General features: G+C 40.9%; 1 protein-coding gene across 3 annotated transcripts in view; it reads right to left on the reverse strand.

The window, feature by feature from the left end:
- PPP2R5E (protein phosphatase 2 regulatory subunit B'epsilon) overlaps nucleotides 1-24,916 on the reverse strand; it is a 147,555-nt gene extending 122,639 nt beyond the window's left edge. For 2 of the 3 annotated variants that reach the window (XM_039242112.1, XM_039242109.1), the window contains exons 1-2: nucleotides 24,330-24,916; nucleotides 21,978-22,141 (exon numbers count right to left, since the gene is read on the reverse strand). In XM_039242112.1, coding sequence (XP_039098043.1) covers nucleotides 21,978-22,134 — 157 coding nt within the window. In that variant the 5' untranslated portion in view covers nucleotides 22,135-22,141; nucleotides 24,330-24,916. The remainder of the gene's footprint in view (nucleotides 1-21,977; nucleotides 22,142-24,329) is intronic. The other variant, XM_039242110.1, reaches the window with a different exon arrangement.
- Between the last annotated feature and the right edge of the window lie 1,881 nt (nucleotides 24,917-26,797).

Here is a 26,797-nt window from a genome sequence, read left to right on the forward strand (position 1 = left end):
ACCACCTTCTGACACCATACACAAAAATAAACTCAAAATAGATGAAAGACCTAAATGTAATACAGGAAGCCATCAAAATCCTCAAGGAGAAAGCAAGCAAAAAACAGAGCTCTCTGACTTCACCCGAAGCAACTTCTTACTCAACACATCTCCGGAGGCAAGGGAAACAAAAGCAAAAATGAACTATTAGGACATTATTAAAATAAAAAGCTCCTGCACCACAAAGGAAACAATCAGCAAAACTAAAAGGAAACCGATAGAATGGGAGAAGAAATCTGCAAACAGCATTATCAGATAAATAGTATCCAAAATCTACAAAGAACTTACCAACTCAACACCCAAAAAACAAATAATCCAGTGAAGAAATGGGCAAAAAGCATGAATAGACACTTCTCCAAAGAAGACATCCAGATGGCCAACCAACACTTGAAAACATGCTGAACGTCACTCATCATCAGGGAAATACAAATCAAAAACCACAAGGAGATACCACCTCACACCTGTCAGAATGGCTAACATCAACAACTCAGGCAACAACAGATGTTGGGGAGGATGTGGAGAAAGAGATCTCTTTTGCACTGCTGGTAGGAATGCAAACTGGTGCAGCCACTCTGGAAAACACTATGGAGGTTTCTCAAAAACTTAAAAAGAGAACTACCCTATGACCCAGCAATTGCGTTAGTAGGTATTTATCCAAGGGTTACTGGATAAATTTATCCAAGGGTTACTGTGCTGTTTTGAAGGGGCACATGCACCTCAATGTTTATAGCAGCACTATCATCAATAGCCAAAGTACAGAAAGAGCCGAAATGTCCATCGATGGATGAATGGATAAAGAAGATGTGGTATACGTATACAATGGAGTATTAGTTGGCAATCAAAAAGAATGAAATCCTTGCAACTGCATGGATGGAACTAGAGAGTATTGGGCTAAGCAAAATTAGTCAGAGAAAGACAAATATCACATGACTTCACTCATATGAGGCCTTTAAGATACAAAACAGATGAACATAAGGGAAGGGAAACAAAAATAATATAAAAACACGGAGGGGAACAAAATATAAGAGACTCTTAAATGTGGAGAACAAATAGAGGGTTACTGGAGATGTTGTGGGAGGGGGGGATGGGCTAAATGGGTCAGGGGCATTAAGGAATCTACTCCTGAAATCATTGCTGCACTATATGCTAGCTAATTTGGATGTAAATTTAAAAACTAAATTAAATTTTAAAAATAAATAAGAAATAGGGGCACCTGGGTGGCTCAGTTGGTTAAGCGTCTGACTTTGGCTCAGGTCATGATCTCAGTTCACGGGTTCGAGTTCCGCATCAGGCTCTGTGCTGACAGGTAGCTCAGAGCCTGGAGCCTGCTTCAGATTCTGTGTCTCCCTCTCTCTCTGACTCTCCCTTGATCACACTGTCTTTCTCTCTCTCTCTCTCTGTCTCTCTCAGAAATAAATAAAACATTAAAAATTTTTTAATAAATAAGAAATAAAAATTAAAAAAAAATTCTTTAAAAGAATATTTAAGACAACATAAATCAGAAAAGAGAAAGGACTGAGCAAGAAGTGATATTATGAGTCAGCAGTGCTTCATATATGTGAAGAATTCCCTTCCTATGTGAAAGGATTGGTTTCAGTCAGCAGGTACCCTTTGAGGAGTGAAGATGTGAGGGGGGGCACATCCTGCACAATGGGAATATAATCATGAATGGACATGGTCTCTGACCTCAAGGACAGAAATATTAGGATAATCATTAATTACCAAGTATCTGCCATGTCAGTACTGGTCTAGGAATTTCACATGCATCAACTCTCAAACTAATCCTGCAAGGCAGACAATATTATCACTTTACAATGAGCAAACTGAGGTTCTAAGAAGATCGTTTCTCCAAAGTCACTCAGCTTGCAAGGAAAGTTGGCTGGAATTCTAAGGCTGGCTGGCTGGCTGACAAACCTGTCCTCTCTCCATAACTCTACCTTGCTGGACAGGCAACATCTTTGAGTCTAAATCATCAGTCTCTCTAGCTTCCCATGCTACCTATATATTTCTGACCTGGCCACAGCTCTAAATGGCCCTAAGTAAACCCACCTGTATGGTAGTCTCCATTTACCCAGCTGCCCCTTCTGTAGTTATCCACAGTCAACCGTGGTCCAGAAGATGATCCTCCTTCTGACTTATCATCAGAAGGTCAACAGTAGCCTAACTCTACCTCACAAGCCTAAGTCATTCACCTCATTTGATCTAATTATTTTTTACCATCTCACATCATCACAAGAAGGGGGAGTACGGTACAAAGGTATTTTGAAAGACACCACAATCATATAACTTTCATTATAGTATGTTGTCATAACTGTTACTGCTGTTAATCTGTTACTGTATCTAGTTTATTAATTAAACTTAATCATAGGTACGCAGGTATAAGAAAAAAACATATTATAGAGGAGCCTGGATGGCTCAGTAAATTAAGCATCCGACTCTGGCTCAGGTCATGATCTCACAATTCGTGAGTTTGAGCCCCGCATTGGGCTCTGTGCTGACGACTCAGAGCGTGGAGCCTGCTTTGGATTCTGTGTCTCCCTCTCTCTCTGCCCTCCACTGCTCATGCTCTTTCTCTCTCAAAAATAAATAAACATTAAAAAAATTTTTTTAACATATTACATATAGAGTTAACTATTATCTGAAGTTTAGAGGAGCTACTATACAGAGAGAATAAAAATAAATGTGAAAAATTCATTTTAAAGAAAATGTGAAATAATAGATGGGAAAGGGGAAAAAATAACCATAGGGGACTATCTCTTGCTTGAATACAGCTAAAGTCAAACAGTACAGACACCTGGAGCACCCTGCCTTGACTGAAACTTTCACTGTTCAGTCTTTTGAGTCTTTATTTAAAATCTCTAAGATAAAAATTAAGAACTCAAGGTACAACAGAAACATCAGCATCTACCAGGCCAAGAAGAGAACTTGGAAGAGAGAATTCTGATTGACATTCCAATTCAACTGTACTTACTGAACTCTGATCTGCCAGTTATTTCTTGGAACCTTGGCTTCCCTCATTACGTACCTACTTCAAATAGATGCACAAGCTGCTTTTGTAAACGTATTCACTCAGTCACTTATTTCATTTAAATTCATCATGAAAGAAAAAAATGCAGTAGGGTTGAATACATGTTCTTGTCTCGATGGAAACTAAAGACAGATCGACGACACTCATTATCTTGAGGTAAGTATGAGAAATGAGTGGTTCGGACTAACTTCCCATGAGAGAAAAAAAGGAAACAAAAAAACCTTTCTAGGTCTGAATAAAGATGAAATGCAGGTTTCACTGCCAATCAAAATTATATGCGCACAACAAATCCATAACGGGAGTTGATAAAAATAGCTTTAGGTAAAAAACTCACAGATGAAGCAAAAATTTCTAACACACATGAAATTCATATTGTAAGCCACCTGCACCAAGGATACTTTTGCAGACTCCTAGAAACTCCTTTAATTCTTTTTTCTTTTTTAAAGATTTTTCAGTGCTCCCACTTAAAGATGTAAGGTTAATGGCCATCTCCTATCTGTCCAGGTAGCGACCTCTGAACTACATTTAGCAACCACCAATAGTCCTTCCTTATGATTCACAGTGACCATGTTGAGAGTTATCACACACATCCAACTCCCCAATCTCCCATCGCACCACACACTCCAGCTGGGGGAGACAGGTGAACACAACGCTCTAACATCTGTCATAAAGCAACACAGCTCACACTTGCTCAGACTAGTCCTTGGGTTCAGAAATGTACTAACTCTGACAGCTTCCAAATGTTACTTTCACTCAGTAATGCTTTCTAAATGCTTTTCAAAGCTCATTAGAAAATGTAATAGGTAGTGATCTACTTCTTTACTTAAACAATTTAGTTTATGAATAGGCTTACTGGATTTTAAAAATCAAACACCCGCTTTCCTAAACACAGTACACAAAAACAGATCATCTTTACAGGATCCACTTGAAACCCAAATCATAAAATACAGATTAAGTAGTATTTATAAGTAATAATAACAGCAACAACAATGACAGAGATAGTTAACATTTATGTAATGCTTGCTATGATCTACGTCCCGCTCTAACCATTAGCCATACTAAATCATCCAGTCATCAAAACCACTCTAAGGAGAGATTCTTGATCTCTCATCTCCAAATGAGTCAAGCAAAACTTCCACCTCACCAAGAAAGAGGCAACTAACTACTCAATTATCCTTGCATTGATGGAGAAAAAAGAATATTAGTCATGAACTATGATACCCTAATGTGAAGAAATTATTCTCTTAATAGTACAATATTATCAACAGCCTTGCTCAAAAAAGGGGTAGGAGAATGTTTTTCTAGACAAGAAATGTAGGTGTAGGCCCTACCTACACACAAAAGAAAAAGAATATTACATTAAGTAAAACTGTAAAGAAATATAATTTTACCAAGATTATGTTAATATTAAATACAGGTTTGCACTCACAGGAATATACATTGTTTGACTAACCATGAAAAGATTCTGGAATCATTTTGAAATTCATTAACCATTAAGGTATAAGGGTGGTCATTTAAGTACTGACCATCACAAACTCCAAACTCTATATATAGTCTTTGTATTTTGTTGGACTCTCGCACAGAGTCTGAGTTAATCCTAGACGATGCTTTCCTCCTTACGTAAACAATCATAAATCCGGCTCTACTTCAAGCACTGGTTCTGAAAGCGCACACTCCACTCAATTTTTACCGCCCACAGAATGCAGCTCAGATAAGGCTCAATAATTTAAATGATAATAGCTCGGGAAAATTTAAAATTAGCCAGTGACAAGGAGGTGGATTCAATTTTTAACTTCATTCAATTTGCCAAATTTAAAATACTTTCAATTATTTATTTTTCCAATCTTCACAGTAACCATAATACCACCAATGTTAATTGCATTGCCTAACTGTGGTTTTACTGTTGCTTGTATTCTCAGTTAATGAACATCAATTGGGTGCTGACAGTAATTCCAGCTCTAATCCTCTAAACTTTTATTCTCTTAATGAATTAAATCTATTGTATTATGGCCCCCACTATTCTAAGCAGCAGTTCATAAAACAATGAATTAAAACACATGAAAACTCAGGATCATGTACTTTAATAATATGGTACCATCTATAGAGCATATAGCTGGACCCACAGATAGATTTTACTTACTTTTAAAAAAACATTTTTCTAATGTTTGTTTATTTTTGAGAGAGAGACAGAATGTGAGTATGGGGGAGGGACAGAGAGAGGGAAGAACAGAATCCGAAGCAGGCTCCAGGCTCTGAGCTGTCAGCACAGAGCCTGACATGGGGGTTCGAATCCTTCATTGAACTGCGAGATCATAACCCTAGCTCAAGTCCAGTGCTCAACCTACTGAGCCACCCAAGCGCCCTGGATTTTACTTACTTTTAGAGTATGCTTTTTACATTTTGTACACTTCATGTTTATAGCCTAAAAGTAAATTGGTAATGTTTTCTTTTTTAAGCAAGCAATGATTAAGTTGTTTTCAGAGAAGCCTCAGTATTATAAAATAACAAGATACCATAACAAGAGAACTTTTTAAAATTCCAACTCCAACAATAAGACTATCTCAGTTTAATTATAGTACTAATAGGTATCATAAAGACGAAAAAGAAAAATTTTAAGCTTAACACAAGAATACATAAATATGAGGGAAAACAGTATTCCTCGTGACTGAGTTGGAATTTATGGGTGATTTATATATTCAGTGATCGTATATTTACAGATATGAAAAATGCTCTTAGGATCAAGGACAAACTTTAACCAAACCAGAATGATTTGCGTCCAACAACCTAAGTAGTCCCATCAATCTCTGACGTCCAGCTACAATGGCCTTTTGAGAAGAACCGCATCGACCTTCTTGTTTTGCTCACCACTGTGTTGCCAGGGCAGTGCCGGGTGCATCGTATCGCTCGGCAGAAATCTGATGAGTGAATGAATTGAACCGCACAGCCCACAGAACAATTACAAAAACAAGAATGTAAGGCCCTTGGAGGAGGCTATTTAGCCAGGTCATATACGGACTCTTCTCAGAGCTGTGCGCCTGTTTCCCACACACTTTGAAGAACGTCTGCACACAAATCATTTAAGCCTCATCATAATTAGGGGTGTGAGTACAGAGTCTTACCACTCCTAGGCCCAAAAGTGTCTAAAGCATATACCATCTCTAGAACATCCTACTAAAGCAGAAAAACCTAAATAAATCCCACCATTAGTTGAAATGCCTTTTATGGTATGAAGATGTAAATCTAAATACGCCAAAATAGAGCTCCAACCAAACTCTACCTATGAAATCTAGGTGGTAAAACAGTCTCCTCAGGGGGGCCAAATGTTCCATCAAAGTTACTTCTACTTGAACCCTTACAGAAAGCTCTCCACCTAGAGATCCAGCCACATGCCAGACAAATTTTACAACTACTGAGTTTCAGAGCTTCAACTCAACTGTTTTTTATTAAAATGATGTCTTTACGCTTTCTTAAAGTGAAATGAATATTATTTCTAGATGGCCGGCTATCATCAAGAATAGGAGTTAGTTACAGCAGTCGTAGATGGAGTTAAGGAAGCAAAGGTAGAAGGATGCAAGAAGACAGGGCAGTACAGAGCACTGAAACTTCCTTTTAATTTTCAAAAGTCCTTTGTATAGGGGCACCTGGTTAGCTCAGTCAGTAGGGCATGTGACTCGTGATTGCAGGGTCATGAGTCTGAGCCCCACATTGGGCATGGAGCCTACCTTAAAAACAAAAAAAGCCCTCTGTATAAATCTTATTTGAAGTCACTTGTGCTCAGAAATTAGGGAAAAACACCAGATCTTTGGGTGCATCACTATCACTCTGAAAAATTAACTTGATGAGACAAAGCTTGAAGTAGGCCTCTGACTCTCAAAAGGAATTTCCTTTCTGCTACAAAAATGTCCTTGATTTCAAAATACCCATTCATTCAAAAAGAAAAGTATGCTTTGCTGTGATCTGCAACCTGCCACGATAAGATAGCTCCTCAGGGGTCTGAACCCATTCTAAATTCCTTACAACATATGGCCAAGGAGGCATCTCCTTCCATTTCCAGATACTGTCTTCTGGAGGCACTTCAGGAAAAGGCTAATTCAAAGCCTGTATCTACCTTATTAAAATAAAAGGGAGTACAAAAGAGAGAAATGCCACCAAGTCCCAATTTTCTCCATGTGTTTTAATGTTTGAACAATGTTCTGGGCACCAGCGACCATGAATTAAATAAATTAAAATGTAACGTCACCATAAGGTGAAAGTCTTTCATGACGCCTGCATAAATGGATGAACTTTTGCCAGATCTCCTCCCTCACAAGATCTGAAACAAGATGTAGGTCCTGTGGAGTGACTCAAAGAAAGATCGATGACAGACAGAAAGATAAGGAAAGGAATATTTATTACACAACAAACCACACATTAGGCAGCTTCCCCACATCATCTCACTGCTCGCAACCACCTTGGGAAGGGTGAGCCCCAATTTACAAAGGTAGAAATTAAAGCTCTAAGATGTTAAATAACTAACCTCAGTTCACAAAGCCAGGATTATCACCTAGACCTGGACCCACACACTTTCCTACTTAAGATAGTTCCCAAAGACGTAAAGACAAATGATAAAGAAAACCATTGCCACACTGTTACCAGTTTACCAAACCCAAACCACTCCATGACTGACACAACTTTATTATGACAGCATTCGAGTCCCACAGGATCTAGACTGGCATGTTCCTCACCCTGGCCTTCGCCATCATGAGTGCTGGCTACCCTTTCCGTCTGCCTCTTGGCAGCACTGACTGGCCTTTCTAAGGAGCCAACTCTGAGGCCTGCTCTTCCATGATTCTGTCCATCATCACCCACCACCCAGTGTTGCTGCTGGCCTGGCAGCTTGCCCCCTTCTCTTCTCCACTGTTCTCATCACTTCAATCTCCTCACAATTTTCAAGGTTCTTCACAAGCGGTAGTAAAATGGCTCACTTGGTAAGTCATCCCAGTACAGCACGATCAAGACAGTGGTTAGCTCCAGTGCTCACCTATGTCTGTGCACATCAACACTGGCTTTGGAACCAGACAGGCCTGGGATCCCAACCCCGGCTCTGTCTAAAGGGGCAGGCAAGTTACATAGCCCTCAACTAACAACAAACGTCCCTCGTTCTTGGATTTTGGGGGGAAGCTTCAATGCGAGTACATCACCTGGTACACAACTACAGACACTGCTTCTCTTCTCCTTCACTAGTTGCTCAACTATTTCTTCACCAGCAAAGAAAATCTGAGTTTCTCCTCCTGGCTTCTTCCAGGCCCACAGCTATTCCAGAATAAAAGCTTTCTGACAGGCATATTCATGTTTACCACAGGTAGTATTCATTCAGTCAGCTTAATTTTTCAAATGACAGTGATCAGAAAGCTCCAAACAACCATGCTGCAGTCATGTAATAATTTCTATCTTCAGACACCTTTAAAAATTCTGTTTGGTATCAAAAAGAATAAAAAGTAGGGGAGACATGCAGAAGAAATTTCTTGTTAAAAGATCTCCCTTCTAGGGGCACCTGGGTGGCTCAGCCGGTTAAGCGTCCGACTTCGGGTCAGGTCATGATCTCACAGTTCGTGGGTTCAAGCCCCATGTCAGGCTTTGTGCTGACAGCTCAGAGCCTGGAGCTTGCTTTGGATTCTGTGTCTCTCTCTCTCCCTCTGCCCCTCCCCCACTCACACTCTGTCTCTCTCTCAAAAATAAATAAACATTTAAAAAAATGTGTTTTAATCTCCCTTCTAAAGAAAAGGACTATATGACAAATTCTCTCTCTCTGCTCTAAGTGAGGAGACAAATGCCCATCACCCAAAGCAGTGGCTCCCAGACTCTGGGGAAACTCCTTTGAGAACGTGATGAAAGATCTAAACCTTTGCCCAGAAAAGTGACAATCTGCCCCAGAGACACAAAATACTGCCTGGAATTTCAAGAGTGTCAAGGGCCCTCTGAAAGTTACCCCTCAGCAACAAGATGAGACCCTCAACAAAGAACCATCTATGATACTACTTAAACTGGCAAAATTCAGATTTTATTTCTTTAAGGGGCAAGAAATTCAAAACCCTGGACAAAAACCTCAAGAATGCAAAGAAGGTTTTCTCATTCCATTCTTCCTATCTCTCTCGGGCTTAAAACAAAATGCTGCAAGACTCTGAAGCTGAAGAAGTTCTCTCTTCAAAGCAAAATCTCAAAACAATGGTGTGCTCAGGGCCAGTACATGTGTTGAGGGTACAGATAAGGGAAGAGGAGGTGCCAAATTAAATATTAAAACATCTATACATCTTATATTTCAATATCATCCTTTCTAAGTTTCTGTATTTGTGTATTTTCTTAATGTACGTTATATATTTGTATAGAAGCACATGTATACATGTAGAAAAAAAACATATATATTGTTTTTACTGATATGAGTAAGCAATCACAAAAAAAGTTTGGAGATCCTGTCCTAGTAAATGACTTCCAAAATAAGTTCATCAAAATAATTCTACCTGATGACCTTCTACAAATGGAATTTCCTGTAGAAATAACTATATTAGCCACTTTATGTTCTTTTTTTAATGTTTATTTGAGAGAGAGACTGGGGCGAGGGAGAGCACACGTGTGCACTCGTGCAAGCAGGAGAGAAGCAGAGACAGGAGAGAGAGAATCCCAAGCAGGTTCTGAACTGTCAGCACAAAGCCCCACATGGGACTCAAACCCATGAATTATGGATCATGACCTGAGCCAAAATCAAGAGTCAGATGCTTAACCAACTGAGCCACCCAGGAGCCCCTTTATGTTATTCCTGAAATGAGAAGCCAGTTTGAAACCAAATAGTAATGCTGAGAATGTTCCATAAGAACTGGCCAGCTCTCCTTTTTGCTTTAAAAGTCTGATTCTCACAGTTCTACATGCTCCATATTTTTCTTCCTTAAATGGAAATAATCCATGTAAAGTATTAACAGAATAAAAATCAACTGAAAACCACTAGTAAGCATTTTTCTTTTTTTATTTTTTTAATGTTTATTTTTGAGAGAGAGAGAGAGAGAGAAAGAGAGAGAGAGTATAGCGGGAGGGAGGGGCAGAGAGAGAGCGGGAGACACAGAATCTGAAGCAGGCTCCAAGCCCTAAGCTGTCAGTACAGAGTCCAACTTGGGGCTCGAACTCGGGAACAGCAAGATCGTGACCTAAACCGAAGTCAGACGTTTACTGACTGAGCCACCCAGGCCCCTCAAGCATTCTTCTATTCTACAGCTTTTCCTGCAACTATAACAGTTAATATTCTTTAAGCCTTACTATGTATCCAACACTGAGATAAATGTTTTATCTGCTTTATGGCACTTCATCTGACTATATGAGGTGGGTTCTAATACTGTCCCAATTTTTGGAGGTAAAAGAAAACATTGCTAGAAGTAACATAGCTGTGGATACACTAAAAATTCAAATCTCGTTGTGTGTGACCCCAGGGCCTCCATTCTTACCTCAGGGAAGCCACCTGCCCCACTTACACAATATATGTTTTATATATATATATATGTATATTAGCTATATATTAGGCAAAAATAATAATATATTATACTGTCCAAGTAACACGTTCATCATAGGCTTAATTCTACTGTAACATAAGAAACATATTTGTTTTCAGAAAATACATAGGGTAGAGAAGTACTTTTAAGTAGTAGAAAAGGACGTCATGTCACCATTTGCAAACAAACCAAAGAATTACCCTACTCAACATTTTAGAAATATCTAGAAACTTTACTGTTCTTTTGCAAGCATTACAAAATCTAATTAATATTAAGAGCTAACGTTATTATAAAATACAAGTTTTAAAGATGAGAACATTTAACCATAAAACCCTGCTTGGAAAGTCCATCATAATATTCAGATATGCTACTCCCTCTTAAACTATGTAAAGAAAGACAATCTGGTGATTTGAGTAGCCCCTAATTCAGTCCTCAAATATCAGCATAAAAAAGGCATCCCACTGTATTTGACATTTGCTGTAACTCATAAGTAATGAATTCCCTAAGTGAAGAAACCGTTCTAAGTATGTCAGACAGTAAAATCCACTCCGTCCTCTCTCCACCAGATACTACTTCTGCTCCTAACCTGAAAAGTGCATGAATATCAAAGTACAAAGCCTCATGCAGGATTTTAAGTGAACACTCGGCAATTTGATCCTCTAAAAATAAAGTCTTCATTAAACACGTTTATAACTTTGTGTAAGTTAAAAGTTAAAATTTGCATGAGTTGGATTTTGTGGGAAAATAATTTAATATTTAGGAAGAAAAAATAAATGCCTTTACTACCATTATTAATAACTTAAATGTCAACTAACAATGTTAATTAATTTGCTAACAATTATTTATCAAATGCCAACTAGGAACTAGGCACAGATCTAAGCCCTAGAGATAAGAGAGACAAGGTTTCTGCCCTGAAGATTCTATTCTTTATTTATTTATTTATTTATTTTAATATTTTCATTTATTTCTAGGAGAGAGAGAGACAGCGTGAGCAGGGGAGGGTCAGAGAGAGAGGGAGACACAGACTCTGAAACAGGCTCCAGGCTCCGAGCTGGCAGTCAGCACAGAGCCCGACGCGGGGCTTGAACCCACGAACCGCGAGATCATGACCTAAGCGAAAGTCGGACGCTTAACCGACTAAGCCACCCAGGCGCCCCTCTTTATTTTTTTTTTAAATGTTTTTATTTATTTATGAGAGACAGACAGCATGAGCAGGGGAGGGTCAGAGAGAGAGGGAGATACAGAATCTGAAACAGACTCCAGGCTCCGAGCTAGCTGTCAGCACAGAGCCCGACACGGGGCTGGAACCCATGGACCGTGAGATCACGACCTGAGCCGAAGTCGGATGCTTAACCGACTGAGCCACCCAGGCGCCACTGAAGATTCTATTCTAATACGGGAGAAGAAACAGATAACATACAAGTAAACAAACTAAGAAAAGAAAATAATTACATATTATAATTACAATGCAAGAAACAACGAACTGATAGCAACTTCAAAGAAGACCATTCTTGGAGCGCCAGGGTGGCTCAGTTAGTTAAGCGTCCGACTTCAGCTCAGGTCATGATCCCATGGTTCATGGGTTCAAGCCCCACATCAGGCTCCGTGTTAAAGGCTCAGAGCCTGGAGCCTGCTTCAGATTCCGTGTCTCCCTCTCTTTCTGCCCTTCCCCCACTCGTGATCTGTCTCCCTCTCTCTCAAATACAAATAAATGTAAAAAAAAAATTTTTTTTTAAATAAAGACAACCATTCTTAAAAGTCAGGAGGGACAATCCCTAACAAGGTTCCACATGAGATGAAATTTGAAGAATGATATGAAGTTGGGGAAAAAAAGTTCTAGGTAGGAAAGGACACCTCACCTTATGAGAAGATTCATTTGGCACCTCTATATTTTTATGCCTGGGTTGGGTTATATCCTGGAGAGACCCACATTATGATGACTTCTGTTTATAGCTTACCATTAGTGTTAAGTGTCCAATGCATATGTATACACATACAGTTAACATGATACTCAGAAAATAATAACAATTCCCCGTCTTTTAGTCTAACTCCAAAGCTATTAACTAGGAGGAAAGAGCAAGAATGGTAGGGTGGAATTTTCCAGAAACTGAGGAAAGCAGTGAATTCTGTTCGTAAGAATAAAGAAAAAGGAGGGCCGCCTGGGTGGCTCAGTCGGTTAAGCGTCCGACTTTCGCTTAGGTCATGATCTTGCGGTTCGTGGGTTCGAGCCCCGCGTCGGGCTCTGTGCTGACTGCCAGCTCGGAGCCTGGAGCCTGTTTCAGAGTCTGTGACTCCCTCTCTCTCTGACCCTCCCCTGCTCACACTGTCTCTCTCTCTCTCTCTCTCCCGTAGAAATAAATAAAAAACATTAAAAAATTTTTTTAAAAAAAGAAAAGAAAAAGAAAAAAGAAAAAGGAACACTCACAGAAACTTTAAATATAATTTTGGGACATTCTTAGAACCTTAAAGCCCAGAGGGCCTGGGTGGCTCAGTCAGTTGCATGTCCAACTTCAGGTCAGGTCATGATCTCATGGTTTGTGAGTTCAAGCCCTGCACTGGGCTCACTGCTATCAGCAGAGACCCACTTCAGATCCTCTGTCCCCTCTCTCTGCCCCTCCCCTACGTACTCACTCTCTCTCAAAAAAAAAAAAAAAAAGAACCTTAAAGTCCATTCATGATGCATGCATACTATCCCCAATCAGGAGTCCATGAACCCAAGGTTAGGAACTACACAGTAATTATCACACTTGAAAGGAATGGGATATGAATGTAAGTTGGCTATCCTACTTTTCAATGATTAATGAATCAGGTATGCTTTTTTTTAAGTTTATTTATTTTTGAGAGAGACAGAGTCATAAGCAGGAGAGGGGCAGAGAAAGAGGGAGACACAGAATCCGAAGCAGGCTCCAGGCTGTCAGCACAGATCCCAACACAGGGCTCAGACTCACAAACTGTGAGATCGTGACCTGAGCCTAATTCAGACGCTTAACCAACTGAGCCATCCCAGTGCCCCTGCTTATTCTTAGTATCTTTGGGTTCATGTACAATTCTGCATGGGAATTTTCTCTATGCTATAAACTATTAGGATATATAAACAAAAAATATTTCCCTCTAAAGAGTGAATGAAGGGGCGCCTGGGTGGCTTAGTCGGTTAAGCATCCGACTTTCGCTTAGGTCATGATCTCGCGGTTCGTGGGTTCGAGCCCCGCATCGGGCTCTGTGCTGACTGCCAGCTCAGAGCCTGGAGCCTGTTTCAGTCTGTGACTCCCTCTCTCTCTGACCCTCCCCTGCTCATGCTGTCTCTCTCTCTCTCTCCTAGGAATAAATAAAAAACATTTAAAAAAAAAAAAAAAAAAGAGTGAATGAAATACCTCCTCACCTCAACTGAGTATAATCTTTCACACATGAAAACAACGCAATTGACACTTGGTTTTGTGCAATATCTTATAATTTCTTCCCAAAGAGAAAAACACTGCCACACTGTATCAAATGCTACAAAGCTGAATGTTAACACCTATTAAATTACAGACATTCTCTAGTTCAGAAGGAAAGCTTATGATTATTTCTTTAAAAATTTTTTTTAATGTTTTGTTTATTTCTGAGAGAGAGAGAGAGAGAGACAGCATGAGCAGGGGAGGGTCAAAGAGAGAGGGAGACACAGAATTTGAAACAGGCTCCAGTCTCTGAGCTAGCTGTCAGCACAGAGCCTGACGCAGGGCTCGAACCCATGAACCATGAGATCATGCCCTGAGCCCAATTCAGATGCTTAACCGACTAAGCCTCCCAGGTGTCCCTGATTATCTCTTTAAACCACACACATACACTCACATGACAAGTTGTCTAAAGAATGTGCCTCATTAAACTAAGAGACAAACTAGATCAATGGTTCTTAACCTTTTTTGATTCAAACACCTCTTTGAGAATCTGAAAATACTACGGAGGTCTCCCACGTAAAACATGGACGTGCACACAGAAAATGTGCATATAATTTCAGGCTGCAAAACACATTTCAAAGGTATTCTTAATGTTTTATTTATTTCTGAGAGGGAGAGAGAGACAGCATGAGCAAGGAAGGGTCAGAGAGAGAGGGAGACACAGAATCTGAAACACGGTCCAGGCTCTGAGCTAGCTGTCAGCACAGAGCCTGACACGGGGCTCAAACCCATGAACCGTGAGATCATGGCCTGAGCCCAAGTAGGATGCTTAACCAACTGAGCCACCCAGGCGTCCCTGCAAAACACATTTCAAATTCAATCAAAGGTTTAAGAATGTCTATACCTTCTGTAGAAGAATATCATGACTGGTCACTTCTGGGAAGGGCAAGTAGAAGAACCAAGTCAAGAAGATTTTTCACTACATCCTTGTGTAATTTTTGAGAGTTGAACCATATAACTAGATTATCCCTTCAAAAAATGAATAAATTAAAAATAAAAACATTACACTAAAAAAATGTAGCATGATACCAATGCATTAGGCGAAAATCTCCAATCAAAGCTGTTTAAGGGGCACCTGGGTAGCTCAGTCGGCTGAGCGTCTGACTTCGGCTCAGGTCATGATCTCTCGGTTCGTGGGTTTGAGCCCCACATCGGGCTCTGTGCTGACAGCTCAGAGCCTGGAGTATGTTTCAGATTCTGTGTCTCCCTCTCTGCCCTCCCCCACTCACACTGTCTCTCTAAAAAATAAACAATTAAAAAAAATTTTAAGGTGTTTAAAATAACTAGTCTACTAAATCCAATACATTGGTAACTGTTTCTTCCAATTTTTTGGCTGATAAAGGTTCATGAATGTAAAACTGTGGTCGTGTTTCATAATTTTCTGAGAAATTTCCAATTCAAATTTTTGCTGAGAAAATATAAAAAGTGAAATAATTCCACACTATTCATATTTTAACTTCTCAAATCCCAGTTAAATAACAATGGCTAGTATTTACTAAAGGTGGCAATGCCACAGCTATTGATTATTATTATCCCCATTTGATAGACAAGAAAACCAAGGCCTGCAGGAGTTACCATACTTGCCCCAGACGACACAAGTCGTGAGTGAGCTAGGACTCTGGCAGACAGCAGAGGCCAGGTACTTTCCTCACATGACACTGCACAGTACAAAGAAGATGGTAAACACTAAATTATAAAGGACACTATGCCTTAAGAAACTAATCTCATTATAAATACACTTTAGGGAATCAGCCCATTATAAAAATTGGGAACTATTTCTGCCTATTCCTTCTTTACAATATACAGAGCAGATGCGGATAAAAAAGAACTATCCCATCCAAAAAAGTAGGAAAGCACAAAAACTAGTTTTAAATTGGGATTTTTAAAATCCTTAGGGCACCTGGGTGGCTCAGTCAGTTAAGCATTCGACTCTTAACTTGAGCTCAGGTCATGATCTCATGGTTCATGAGAGTGAGTCCCACGTCAGGCTCTGCACTGATAGTACAGAGCCTGTTTGGGATTCTCTCTCTCCTCACTCTCTGCCCCTCCCCCATTCACACATCCACCTAGGCGCTCTCTCTCAAAGTAAATCAAATCAACTTTTTAAAAAAATTTTTTTAATGTTTATTTATTTTTGAGAGAGAGACAGAGACAGAGTGTGAGGGGGGAAGAACAGAGAGAGAGGTAGGCAAAGAATCCGAAACAGGCTGCAGGCTCTGAGCTGTCAGCACAGAGCCTGATGTGGGGCTCAAACTCACAAACTGTGAGATTATGATCTGAGCCGTAGTCCAACGCTTAACCGACTGAGTCACCCAGGTGCCCCTAAAATCAACTAAAGAAAAAAAATTTTCATTAAAGAATGTTGTAGAGACATGTTACTGATCTAAAAGTTTTAACAAGAGGCAGAGTTTCTGCTGAAAAGTACAAGTCATTATAGTTTTGGGAATTTTTTTTTTTAATGTTTATTTATTTTTGAGAGAGACAGACAGAATGCAAGCGGGGGAGGAACACAGAGAGAGGAAGACAAAGAATCCGAAACAGACTCCAGGCTCTGAGCTGTCAACACAGAGCCCGATGTGGAGCTCGAACTCATGAACCACAAGATCATGACCTGAGCCGAAGTCAGACACTCAAACTACCGAGCCACCCAGGTGCCCTTGTTTTTGAAATGTTTAACACTGAATGTCCAAACTATTAGCAAAATGCCTCAAAAACATATAACGAGTTATGAGGCTAGAAACGATGTCATTCTCATTATAATCCCATCTTCAAAGAGGCAGTACTTTTCAAAAACATTTCACTCAAATCTAAACTTATGTAATCTTTTCAAGTAAAAAAGAAAAGAAACACGGCATGAGAGGATGGGGTGGGGAGAGAACAAATCACCTAGCCAGGTAGTACTACTACTACTGCTACTACTAATTATTATTACTATTATTATTATTATAAATGTATGTCTATTCCCAAAGTGTTTGGTTTAGCCATCCTTACTGAGATAGATAACTATCAAAGCTTGCTTCATGTCGTGCCGTGTAGGCACAAGGTAAGTGTCCCAGTCTTTACCTTATCGAACACACAAGCACTAAAATCTTTACTAAATTTCCCTTGAGTAAGAGTCCTTCAAGTTCAAAAACTTTAGGACTCTCTGCAAACATTTTCACAAGTCTATAAAGATGGAGAAAATTCAAATGTCTCTATTTCAAAGGTTTATCCTACAATTACACTATAAATACTAGAGGAAAAGCCAGGGCGCTTATCATGCATGTATATAGAAAAACGCGCTGGCATCGCTTTCTGTAGAAAATAACATCATTTATATAAATTTGAAAACCACACCTGACAGAAAAGAGGCAAAATAAATGAAACTTTCCTTTCACTCTGTTACAGTTCTGCAAGTGAAGAGACTTTTAAAAAAACTAAGAGTTGGGGGGCGCCTGGGTGGCTTAGTCAGTTAAGCGTCCGACTTTCGCTTAGGTCATGATCTCGTGGTTCGTGGGTTCGAGCCCCGCGTCGGGCTCTGTGCTGACTGCCAGCTCAGAGCCTGGAGCCTGTTNGTAAATGTGCCTTAAGTTTTATTGTATAGAAAAATCAGTTGCCCTACTAAGAAGCCAAGTTTTGTAATTTGGTGAAGTAAAGGGACTACTTTCATCTCTGTATGAGATTTGTCATTTGATCTTTTTTTAAAAAAACACCACTTTGGGGGTGCCTGGGTGGCTTAGTCGGTTAAGCGTCCGACTTTCGCTTAGGTCATGATCTCGCGGTTTGTGGGTTCCAGCCCCGCGTCGGGCTCTGTGCTGACTGCCAGCTCAGAGCCTGGAGCCTGTTTCAGAGTCTGTGACTCCCTCTCTCTCGGACCCTCCCCTGCTCACGCTGTCTCTCTCTCTCTCTCCTAGAAATAAATAAAACATTAAAAAAAAATTAAAAAAAACAAACAAACTAAGAGTTGGGGCACCTGGGTGGCTCAGTTGGTTGAGCACCCAACTTTGGCTCAGGTCATGATCTCCCTCCCAGTTCAGGAGTTCGAGCCCCACATCGGGCTTGCTGCTGTCAGCCTGTCAGTGCAGAGCCTGCTTGGGATCCTCTGTTCCCCTCTCTCTGCCTCTCTCCTGCTTGCCCACTCCCAAAAAATAAATAAATATTAAAATGCTAAGAGTTAATGGCTGTCAAATGTCTTATAAGTCAGTCAAATATGATGCATATAATAAACATTCTGATAATGCATACACACAAGTGATCATTAATGAACACCTAATATGTGAGTTTTCAAAAATTACATTTTATTTTACTTTAAAAAAATTTTTTTAATGTTTATTATTTTTGAGAGAGACAGACAAATCAAGCAAGGAAGGGGCACAGAGAGAGGGAGACACAGAATTGGAAGCAGACTTCAGGCTCTGAGCAGCTACCACAGAGCGCGACATGGAGCTCGAACTCACAGACCGAGACATCATGCCCCGAGCAAAAGTCGGCCATTTAACCACCCTAGCCACCCAGGCGCCCCCAAAAATTACATTTTAGAAGGATGACTTATAAAATTATACAATTTCCATTTTAAAACTCCCCTAAAATTAAAGATCTTGAGAACATGAATTTTACTTTATTCTCTAATGCAACCCATGAAATCCAACTGCCATTTATATTATACCGCCAAATAAATTATCCCAAACCTTCCATTTTGGTCAGGGCAATACTACAGAAAATTAAATCAATAACTATCCTTTGGCAGGTACACATAATTTACGCTGGTTTCTCCTAAGGAAATGATAAAAAAAAATAAAATAAAGAAATTCCTCCTACATTTTCTTTATGTTCCATAAATTACTTCCTAAAGTTGGTGAGAAGACAACACACAAAGAAAATTCAATCTATTATAAGACAATCAAATGTCATTTAGCAAATTTTTTATAAAAACCAGGAGCAAATAAACATTTCTGAAGTCTACAGGTGACTGTACTTCTTTGTTGTTCTATAGATATGGAAATCTAATTTGTGGAATGTTTTCTTGCCAGAATATTTTCCCATTACATGCTTACTACACACGAATCATTTTTAGTCTGTCTGGAAGTAAGCTGTGGATAGATCTAGTACTGTATGGTCCTGTTACTCTCCAATTCTCCCACACTGGCAAAATACACAAGTTCACAAAAATCCTATTCTTGGAGAGCAAAGCTCTTGGAAATTTTTCAATAGTACCATACTTCACTGTAAAAATGAGAAAAGGATATAGGAATAGCCAATAAGCACATGAGAAGACGTTCAACATCATTCATTAGTCATAAAGGAAATGCAAATCAAAACAACAATGAATTACCACTTCACACACATTATGATGGCTATTATCAAAAAAAAAAAAAAAAATAGCAAGTGTTGGTGAGGATGTGGAGAAATTGGAACTCTTGTGCATTGATGGGAAGAATGTAAAATGGTCCAGCTGTTGTGGAAAACAGTCTGGCAATTCCTCCAAAAATTAAACATAGGATCCAGCAATTCCACTTCTGGGCATGTGAAAGCAGGGGCTCAAGAAGACACTTGTCCACCCATGTTCATAGCAACATTCACAACAGTCACTGACAGATGAACAAATAATACACAGTATATACATACACAGTGGAATATTATTCAGCATTAAAAGGAAGGAAATTCTAACACATGGTATACCATGGATGAATCTTGAGGACATCATGCTAAGTAAAATAAACCAGTCACAAAAAGACAAATATTATAGGATTCCACTTATGAACTCCCTAGGGTAGCCAAATTCACAAAGACAGAAAGTAGAATGGTGGTTACTTACCAAGGGGCTGAAGGAAGGGGAGAATGGGGAGTTAAGTGTTTAATGGGTACAGTTTCTTTTTGTTTTTTCTTTTTTTTAATGCTGTATTTATTTTTAAGAGAGAGAGAGAGAGCTCCCACATGTGGGGGAGGGGTAGAGAGTGAGGGAGATACAGAATCCGAAGCAGGCTCCAGGCTTTGAACTGTCAACACAGAGCCCAAAGCAGGGCTACAACCCATGAGCCATGAGATCATGACCTGAGCTGAAGTCAGATGCTTAAACAACTGAGCACTGCGCCCAGGCACCCCTGATGGATAGTTTCAGTTGGGGAAGATGAAAAGTTCTGGAGAAGGGGGGTGGTGATGGAGGCACAACAATGTGAACATACTTACTGTCACACTTAATGCATACTTAAAAGTAGCTACGATGGCCAATTTTTTTGTTCGGTATATTTTACCAAGATAAAAGGAACAACAAAATACTAAAATGTGCAAATTCTTCTCACTCATGCCTCTACACAAAACCAATGAATGGTCAATTCAGTTCTAATTTAAATGTTTACCATGAGCCTCAAGAAAATAATATAATTAAGTTTAAAATTCTTTCTAAACCTAAAAAAGTTTAATCTACTTCCTCAGAAAAAAAGTTCTTTGCCAGATAAAGATGCTAATAGCTATTATATGTCTAGTTCAGATTAAATAAATTACTAAACAATCTATACACCTCTCAACTTTGTATTTCTAGCATGATTAGTTTTATTCCTAAAATTCTTCCTTGTTCTTCTAAAGTCTCTTTCTCATAAAGACTTTCATTTTAGCAAAACCTTTAGCTCAAATTTCTTCCATCGGACTCTTAAGAGCTCATTTTTACTAACTAGTAGATATATCATCTTTATAGTCATCAGAATTCATTTAGTCTCCACCAATTTCAAATACAAACATCAGAATCTGAGTTATGAGTTTCCCTTCCTTAAGAAAAAAAAGGGGCGGTGGCATCTGGGTGGCTTAGTTGGTTGAGCGTTGGACTCTTGATATCTCTGCTCAGGTCATGTTCTCACAGTTTCGTGAACTCGAGTTCCACATAGGAGTCTGTGCTGACAGCACAGTGTCTGCTTGAGATTCTCCCCCTCTCTCTACCCCTCCCCCACTCACTCTCTGTTTCTCTCAAAATAAATAAATAAACTCTAAAAACAAACAAAGTTCACATGGGGAAAAACAGAAGCCTGAAATATCCTAGGCTACATTTTAACGGCCTTTTCTAATCAAATTCCAGTTTTTCTTATAATACCTTCTAATTTCACAAACTGTTACAGAAGTAAATGTTCATTAACAAACTAGCAGACCAGGTTTTTTGACTTCCCCTGAGCCACAAAAGTGCACTGTGTTGTTCATGCTCTCTCTCTCTCCTCACTCTCTCAAGTGTTCAGCAAACAAGAAATCTTCAGGTAGATTCTAACAGTTTCCGTGCTATAAATGCTATGTTCTGATGCACTTCAAACATGCCTGTTCATAAACATTAAGCAAGTAGGAAAATTAAAAGGAACAAAAAATATCCATATACCCAAAGAAAAACTGAAAAGTTCAATTCAGAAAAAGCAGTTTCATAGTAAAAACCAGTCCTTAATTCATTCCAAAGGAAAGAGAAAAGTAGTATTAAACAAGTATGGTCATCGTGTTTCCTATTTGTACTATCCGAAAACAAGAATGCATGTAATCAATTACTAACTGACCATTTTTTTCTTGATTTTTAAAAACGAATTCTTTAAAAACATAATTTTCTAAATGTAAGTTAATGGTACCATCTTCTCTACTAGGTCTGCTTCTTGTGACTAAAACTGTACAATTTGTACCTGTTATCATGTATGATGTATGTATTAAACATCTAAATGTCAACAGAAGAAATAATGGAAAACACAAACCTAGGCCTCTTAAGGTTTGTCTGGCATTCAGTTTTTCTATTTATCAGTGTAAAAGATCCTCCTGATAATAAGATTCTTTTTATTGGTCCACAGCTACTTATATTAAATTGAACCCTTAAAAGCCATAACTTCAACATGTTTGAAATCTCCCATCCCTTCAATGTGCAACACATAACTTTAACAAATATGAAATTCTACAAAAAGAAAATTACCTATATAGACATAAATAGATCAACGGGAAAGGAATCCATCACCTGGTCATGAGCCTTACCTTTTAGCAGCGGCAGAGGTGTTAACTCAATAGGCTTGCCTTGGGACCTAAACTGTGAGGAACTTTGCGACCTCTTCTGTCTGGCTTTTCTGACGGACTTCCGAGAAAATCCGTCTACTTTATCCACTGATGGAGGAGTAGTTGGTGCTGAGGACATATCCCTACTGAAGAAAAAGAGGCATCATAAACATATTCCCAAAGTGGAAGCATACATGTGAATTACACAGACCCTAAAATTCCCATATACAATATTCATGAAAATGGGATTACGTGATGAAGGAAGCAAATAAAATCACTTTAGAAAAGTTGTAATGTTCAACGGGGAAACATGAAAATTTGGTGAAAAACAGAAGTAACGGAAGTACCATGTAAGCCACATTATAGTTCTAATGCATTGTGCTGCTCCCGCTCTGACAAGCATTAAAGATTCTCATTTACACTTGAAGAACTCTTCAAAGCCATCTATTCATTTTCTAACTGCAAAGCTCTTCTCATCTTGAGATTCCTGAAGTAATTTTGGAGCTATTCTGCCACTGGAAAACTTCCATCGATACATTTTCACAAGATATTTAATATTATGAATGGACTCTGGAGTTAAAATCCTTAATGTACTTCAAGAATCTACACCAATATATCACAGCAAAGTGAAATTCACAACTACTGAAACTATCTAGGCATGACTTTTTAATGCAATGTGCTGTGTTAGCTATGATAAACTATACCACACCACAAATGAGGACAGGTTAGCTTACTTTAAACAGAACACATAAAGGACATAATTAAAAGCATTTCAAAGAAGTCTTCTTTTTGAATGAAGCCATCTTAAGTTATTAAAGCTTAATAAACAAAATTATCGTGAAATTGTGCACCAAAGTTGAAATGAAAACACAAATTCACACCCTACTTAGACAACCAAGTTGAGTTCCCTTCAAGTTCATCATCAAATACCAACTTTCATTCCATCAAACTGATAGAACTGAACAGTTCTTTGAGATTTTAACCCTCTCAAATTGTTAAAATGAAGGTAACAAGCCGTAAACTCGATTTCATTCTCCAATTTAAACAGATGCCATTATTTCCATGGCACTGAGGCTCCATTCAAGGTTAATGGCAGACTTGAATAAAAGTAATGCATATGGGGGAAATACTGAAATGTAATTACTCACCTGTCATTCCAATACATAAGACAAATGTTTTTTAAACTCTAAATAAAAGAGTAAGGGAGTTTCTTCCTGAACATGTAAGAATAAAAAGTTATCTGGATTATACGGATTCCAACAAAGTAAAAATAACAAAAACATAAACAGAAAACAAATAAAACCACAGGATCTTGAGGTCTGGAATATTTGAAGTCTTGTTTGGTTCTCTTTTTTAAAAAGTTTTTAGAACCCTATCTAATTTAGCTGTAAATAAAATGTGACAGATTTCAAAATGGAATTGCAAACTATGAATGACTATAGAAGAAGTAACATTACTTAAAATTTTTCACAATGACTGCATCAGCAAGAAGCTCCACATCACATTTGTATGTTGTAAATTTAGGGGCAGTTTTTCCAATCTGGTATGTGAATTATTTAAATTTAATTTCACTCTAACAACGTAAGATTTCAGTAAATCCTGTTCCTCCATCACTCTTTTTGTCTCCTCTTTATTCCTCACCTCCCATCTCTAAAGATGATTTATTGCTAGCATTTTTTTTTTTTAAATCATCTGGCCCTTCTGCCCCGCAGCCCAGAATAAACGTCAAGGATCTCAACCCTAAAGCTCTGCAGAACTGAACTTGCAGTAGCGGTGGGGCTGTGCAAAGCCCGGGGAAACAGGTTTCTCCCTGGACCAGGACGCCCGAAGCTTTATCATCACCTAAGCAGCGGGCACAGGGCATTTCCAAGGTTCAGGATAATCCGGGAGGGAAGGGGGGCCCTAGCGTGGAGGAGAAAGGCAGGGAATGGGTTTCCTCGTGGGGGTGCTGACATACTCTCTTTGCTCCCACCCCACCCCCCAAGCCCTGGAGAAGATAAGCTGTTACTGAATCCTCCTCACTACATCAATCCCCCCCCAGTTTTTCCCCGCCCCCCGTCAGTGAATAAAGGGGGACAAGAATATGCCTCCAATGCCGGAAGGTGAGGGGAAAAGGAGGGAGGAGGGTACAGTGAATGGGAGGCATCATCAGAAGCATCTGCAGGTAAATCAGACAAGTGGGACGGGCGCTTCCTCTCCCGCACCCCACCCCACCGCACCGCACTCCTCGCCTGCCCCGGCCAAGCCTTCCCGAGACCGGTGTCCTGCAGGTTCCTCAGGACGGGGAAGAGGAAGGGAAGCGGACGAGCCGAGGTGCTGGAGGGACGAAGTTACCTTGAAGCTTCTGGGGAAGAATCCGAAGATGATCTGTGGTTTCGAGGGGCGGGAGACCGACGAGAGGGCCGCAGCGGGGGCGGGTGGCGGGACCGGGACGTGATGGGGGAGGTCCGGACAGCGGCAGGGAGCCCGGGGCGACGGCTGTCCGGCGCGGCGTCCCTCCGGTTCCGCGGCGGCGGCGCCTCTAGGCCTCACGGCCGGACCTGAACCTCAGCGCTCCGGCAGCGGCGACGGCGGCGGCGGCCTCACGATCCTCCCCCGCGGGCCCGTCCCATCAAATCGGCACCGACCCCGTTGCGGCTCCGCCGGTGGCTCCTCGCTCACATTCCCGGCGGGCGGCGCCTCTGCTTGTTGCCCCGGACCCGGCGGCGGCGGCGACGACGTGGGGAGGGGGGGAAGGGAGGGAGGAAGACTGGATCCGCAGCGGCAGCAGGAGAAGGAAGGAGAAGGAGGAGGAGCCGCTGGAGCTGGAGCCGCCGCTGCCAGAGCCGCCCTTTGGTACCCGCGGTGGGTCCCCGTCAATGCCCCTTTCTCTCTCCTATTGTCAATATCACCGGGCGGCTGAGTCCATGGCACACGCGCAACCGAACCTTCTGGCCAGCAGCGCCCGCCTCCGGCGCCCGCTCACTGGAGGCTTTAAACGGGAAGCGAGTCCTCATTGGCCTGCCTCCGCCTTCACTCCCAGGCCAGCATGTTCGACTGAGAGCAGATCAGGGATTGGCGGCGGGGGGGCGGAGAAACAGGGGGGTGGGAAGAGACGAGGCCGAGGATTGGGCTGCGGCGAGAAAGACCCGGATGCAGCCGCGATCTCCGGCCGCGCCGCTGCGGCTTCCGCTAGGCGGTGGAGTAGGGTGAAGTAGGGGAGTCCAGCAGCCGCTAGGCCTGTGAGGAGATCCTGACGCCCGGGAGGTGTGCGACTGATAGATCAATGGGTTGGGTGGGTTTCCACGCAATGCGGCTTCTCTGGGTGGCGGTCGTCTTCCAGCAGAGGATTCCAAGGGCAAGGGTCGGCTACGGGTGGGGGAGCCCTTGGGCCCTGAGCCTGCGCCCTTCCGCGGCTAGCGTGGGCTTGAGGAGTCCCTCTCAGGACAGGACCCGGCGCCGAAATAAACGGAGAAAGAAATAAGATCTCCCGCCCGCTCCTGTGAGCCACTATTGGTGTAAATGGGCCCCTTGCAGGCAGCCCTCTGTGAAACCCTCAGCACTCGCTCCCTGCTGAACCTTGCGGGGGCCCTGGCACCGAAATCTGAACCTCTGGGCCTGGGCCAAGGGCTGGGTATTGCCTCGAATTCTGTCTCACCTCGTCTCCTTTCCCCTAAACCTCTGTTTTGAATCTCAGCGCCCTGAACCTCCTGCAAGCCTTGATAGAGGCCAGCTCAGTGTAGCTTAGGCAGGTGGGAACGCGTTCTCTGTGCTCTGCAATCATTTATTTATCCGGATCACCTGCATGGGCCCTCCCACTGCACAGAGCTCAGAGCAACCCAGTTCCAGACTCTACGAGCTTGCGAGATTTGAATTGGCAAGTTGGATCCAGAAGAGTTTATGGAGAAGACTTCACTCACCTCTAGCTACATCAAGCAATAAAATATTTAGAGATGGGTTTGCATTTTGGGAAGCTCAAACCCAAGTGCTGCAGTTCCAGAGAATGTTATTGGGACTGTCGCTCTGACTGCACGCTGCGTACATCTTTTTTTTTTGGGGGGGGGGGGGGGCAGTTGGAGGGGAGGAAGAAAGAAATTCTTGATGCTTAACTACAAAAATCAGATCACCAATTGTTAAAAACTTGGAGGGGGGGGGACTTAACCCCGGTTAGCATTTTGGTGTACTTCCCTCCAGTATTTTTTCTCTTTTAATTTTGTATGTGTTGCTCTGTAGCCTAGTTTTTCCCCCTCAGCATTTGATCATGTTTTCCATACAGTTAGGAAATAAAACTATGTACCATATGTACAAGTAACCCTCCCCCCAAAAATGCATTGCATTTCTTGTTTGTGTTAACACTCAGGTGTTGCAAATTTTTATTCGCACTCCCAGCAATGGATCTTGAGTGGAAAAGAAATGTTTGTGCCATGAAAGATTTAAAAAAAAAATCTGGTTTTGAAGTGAAATGGGAAACAGGGAAAGATGGTTCTCTTAGGTAGAAGCGGTTCCCCCTACCCACTCCAGATGATTTGCCGCTGTTTAGTGCCTGCATTTTGCTCTTAAAAGTTCATCACTAGGCTTTATAAAAACCGACTAGAATACCATTCTCCTTCCTGCCCTAAGACACTGCATTTCTACATCTCAGTTTCACATGCCAGTCTTCATGAAAAGTTCAGTGTCCCAGCCATGTGGAGCCATTTGCTCTCTGGGGGAAATGCAGAATTAAAACCAAGGAAGATTTTAAAGCCAACTCCATTTCCCTTGGCAACAGTTGGACCGTCAAAGAGTAGTGCACGTTTGAAACACTCACAGCTGCTGCTTAGAAC

Source organism: Hyaena hyaena, unplaced genomic scaffold (assembly GCF_003009895.1).
Source record: "Hyaena hyaena isolate Hyena2069 unplaced genomic scaffold, ASM300989v1 scaffold_208, whole genome shotgun sequence".
NCBI lineage: Eukaryota > Metazoa > Chordata > Mammalia > Carnivora > Hyaenidae > Hyaena > Hyaena hyaena.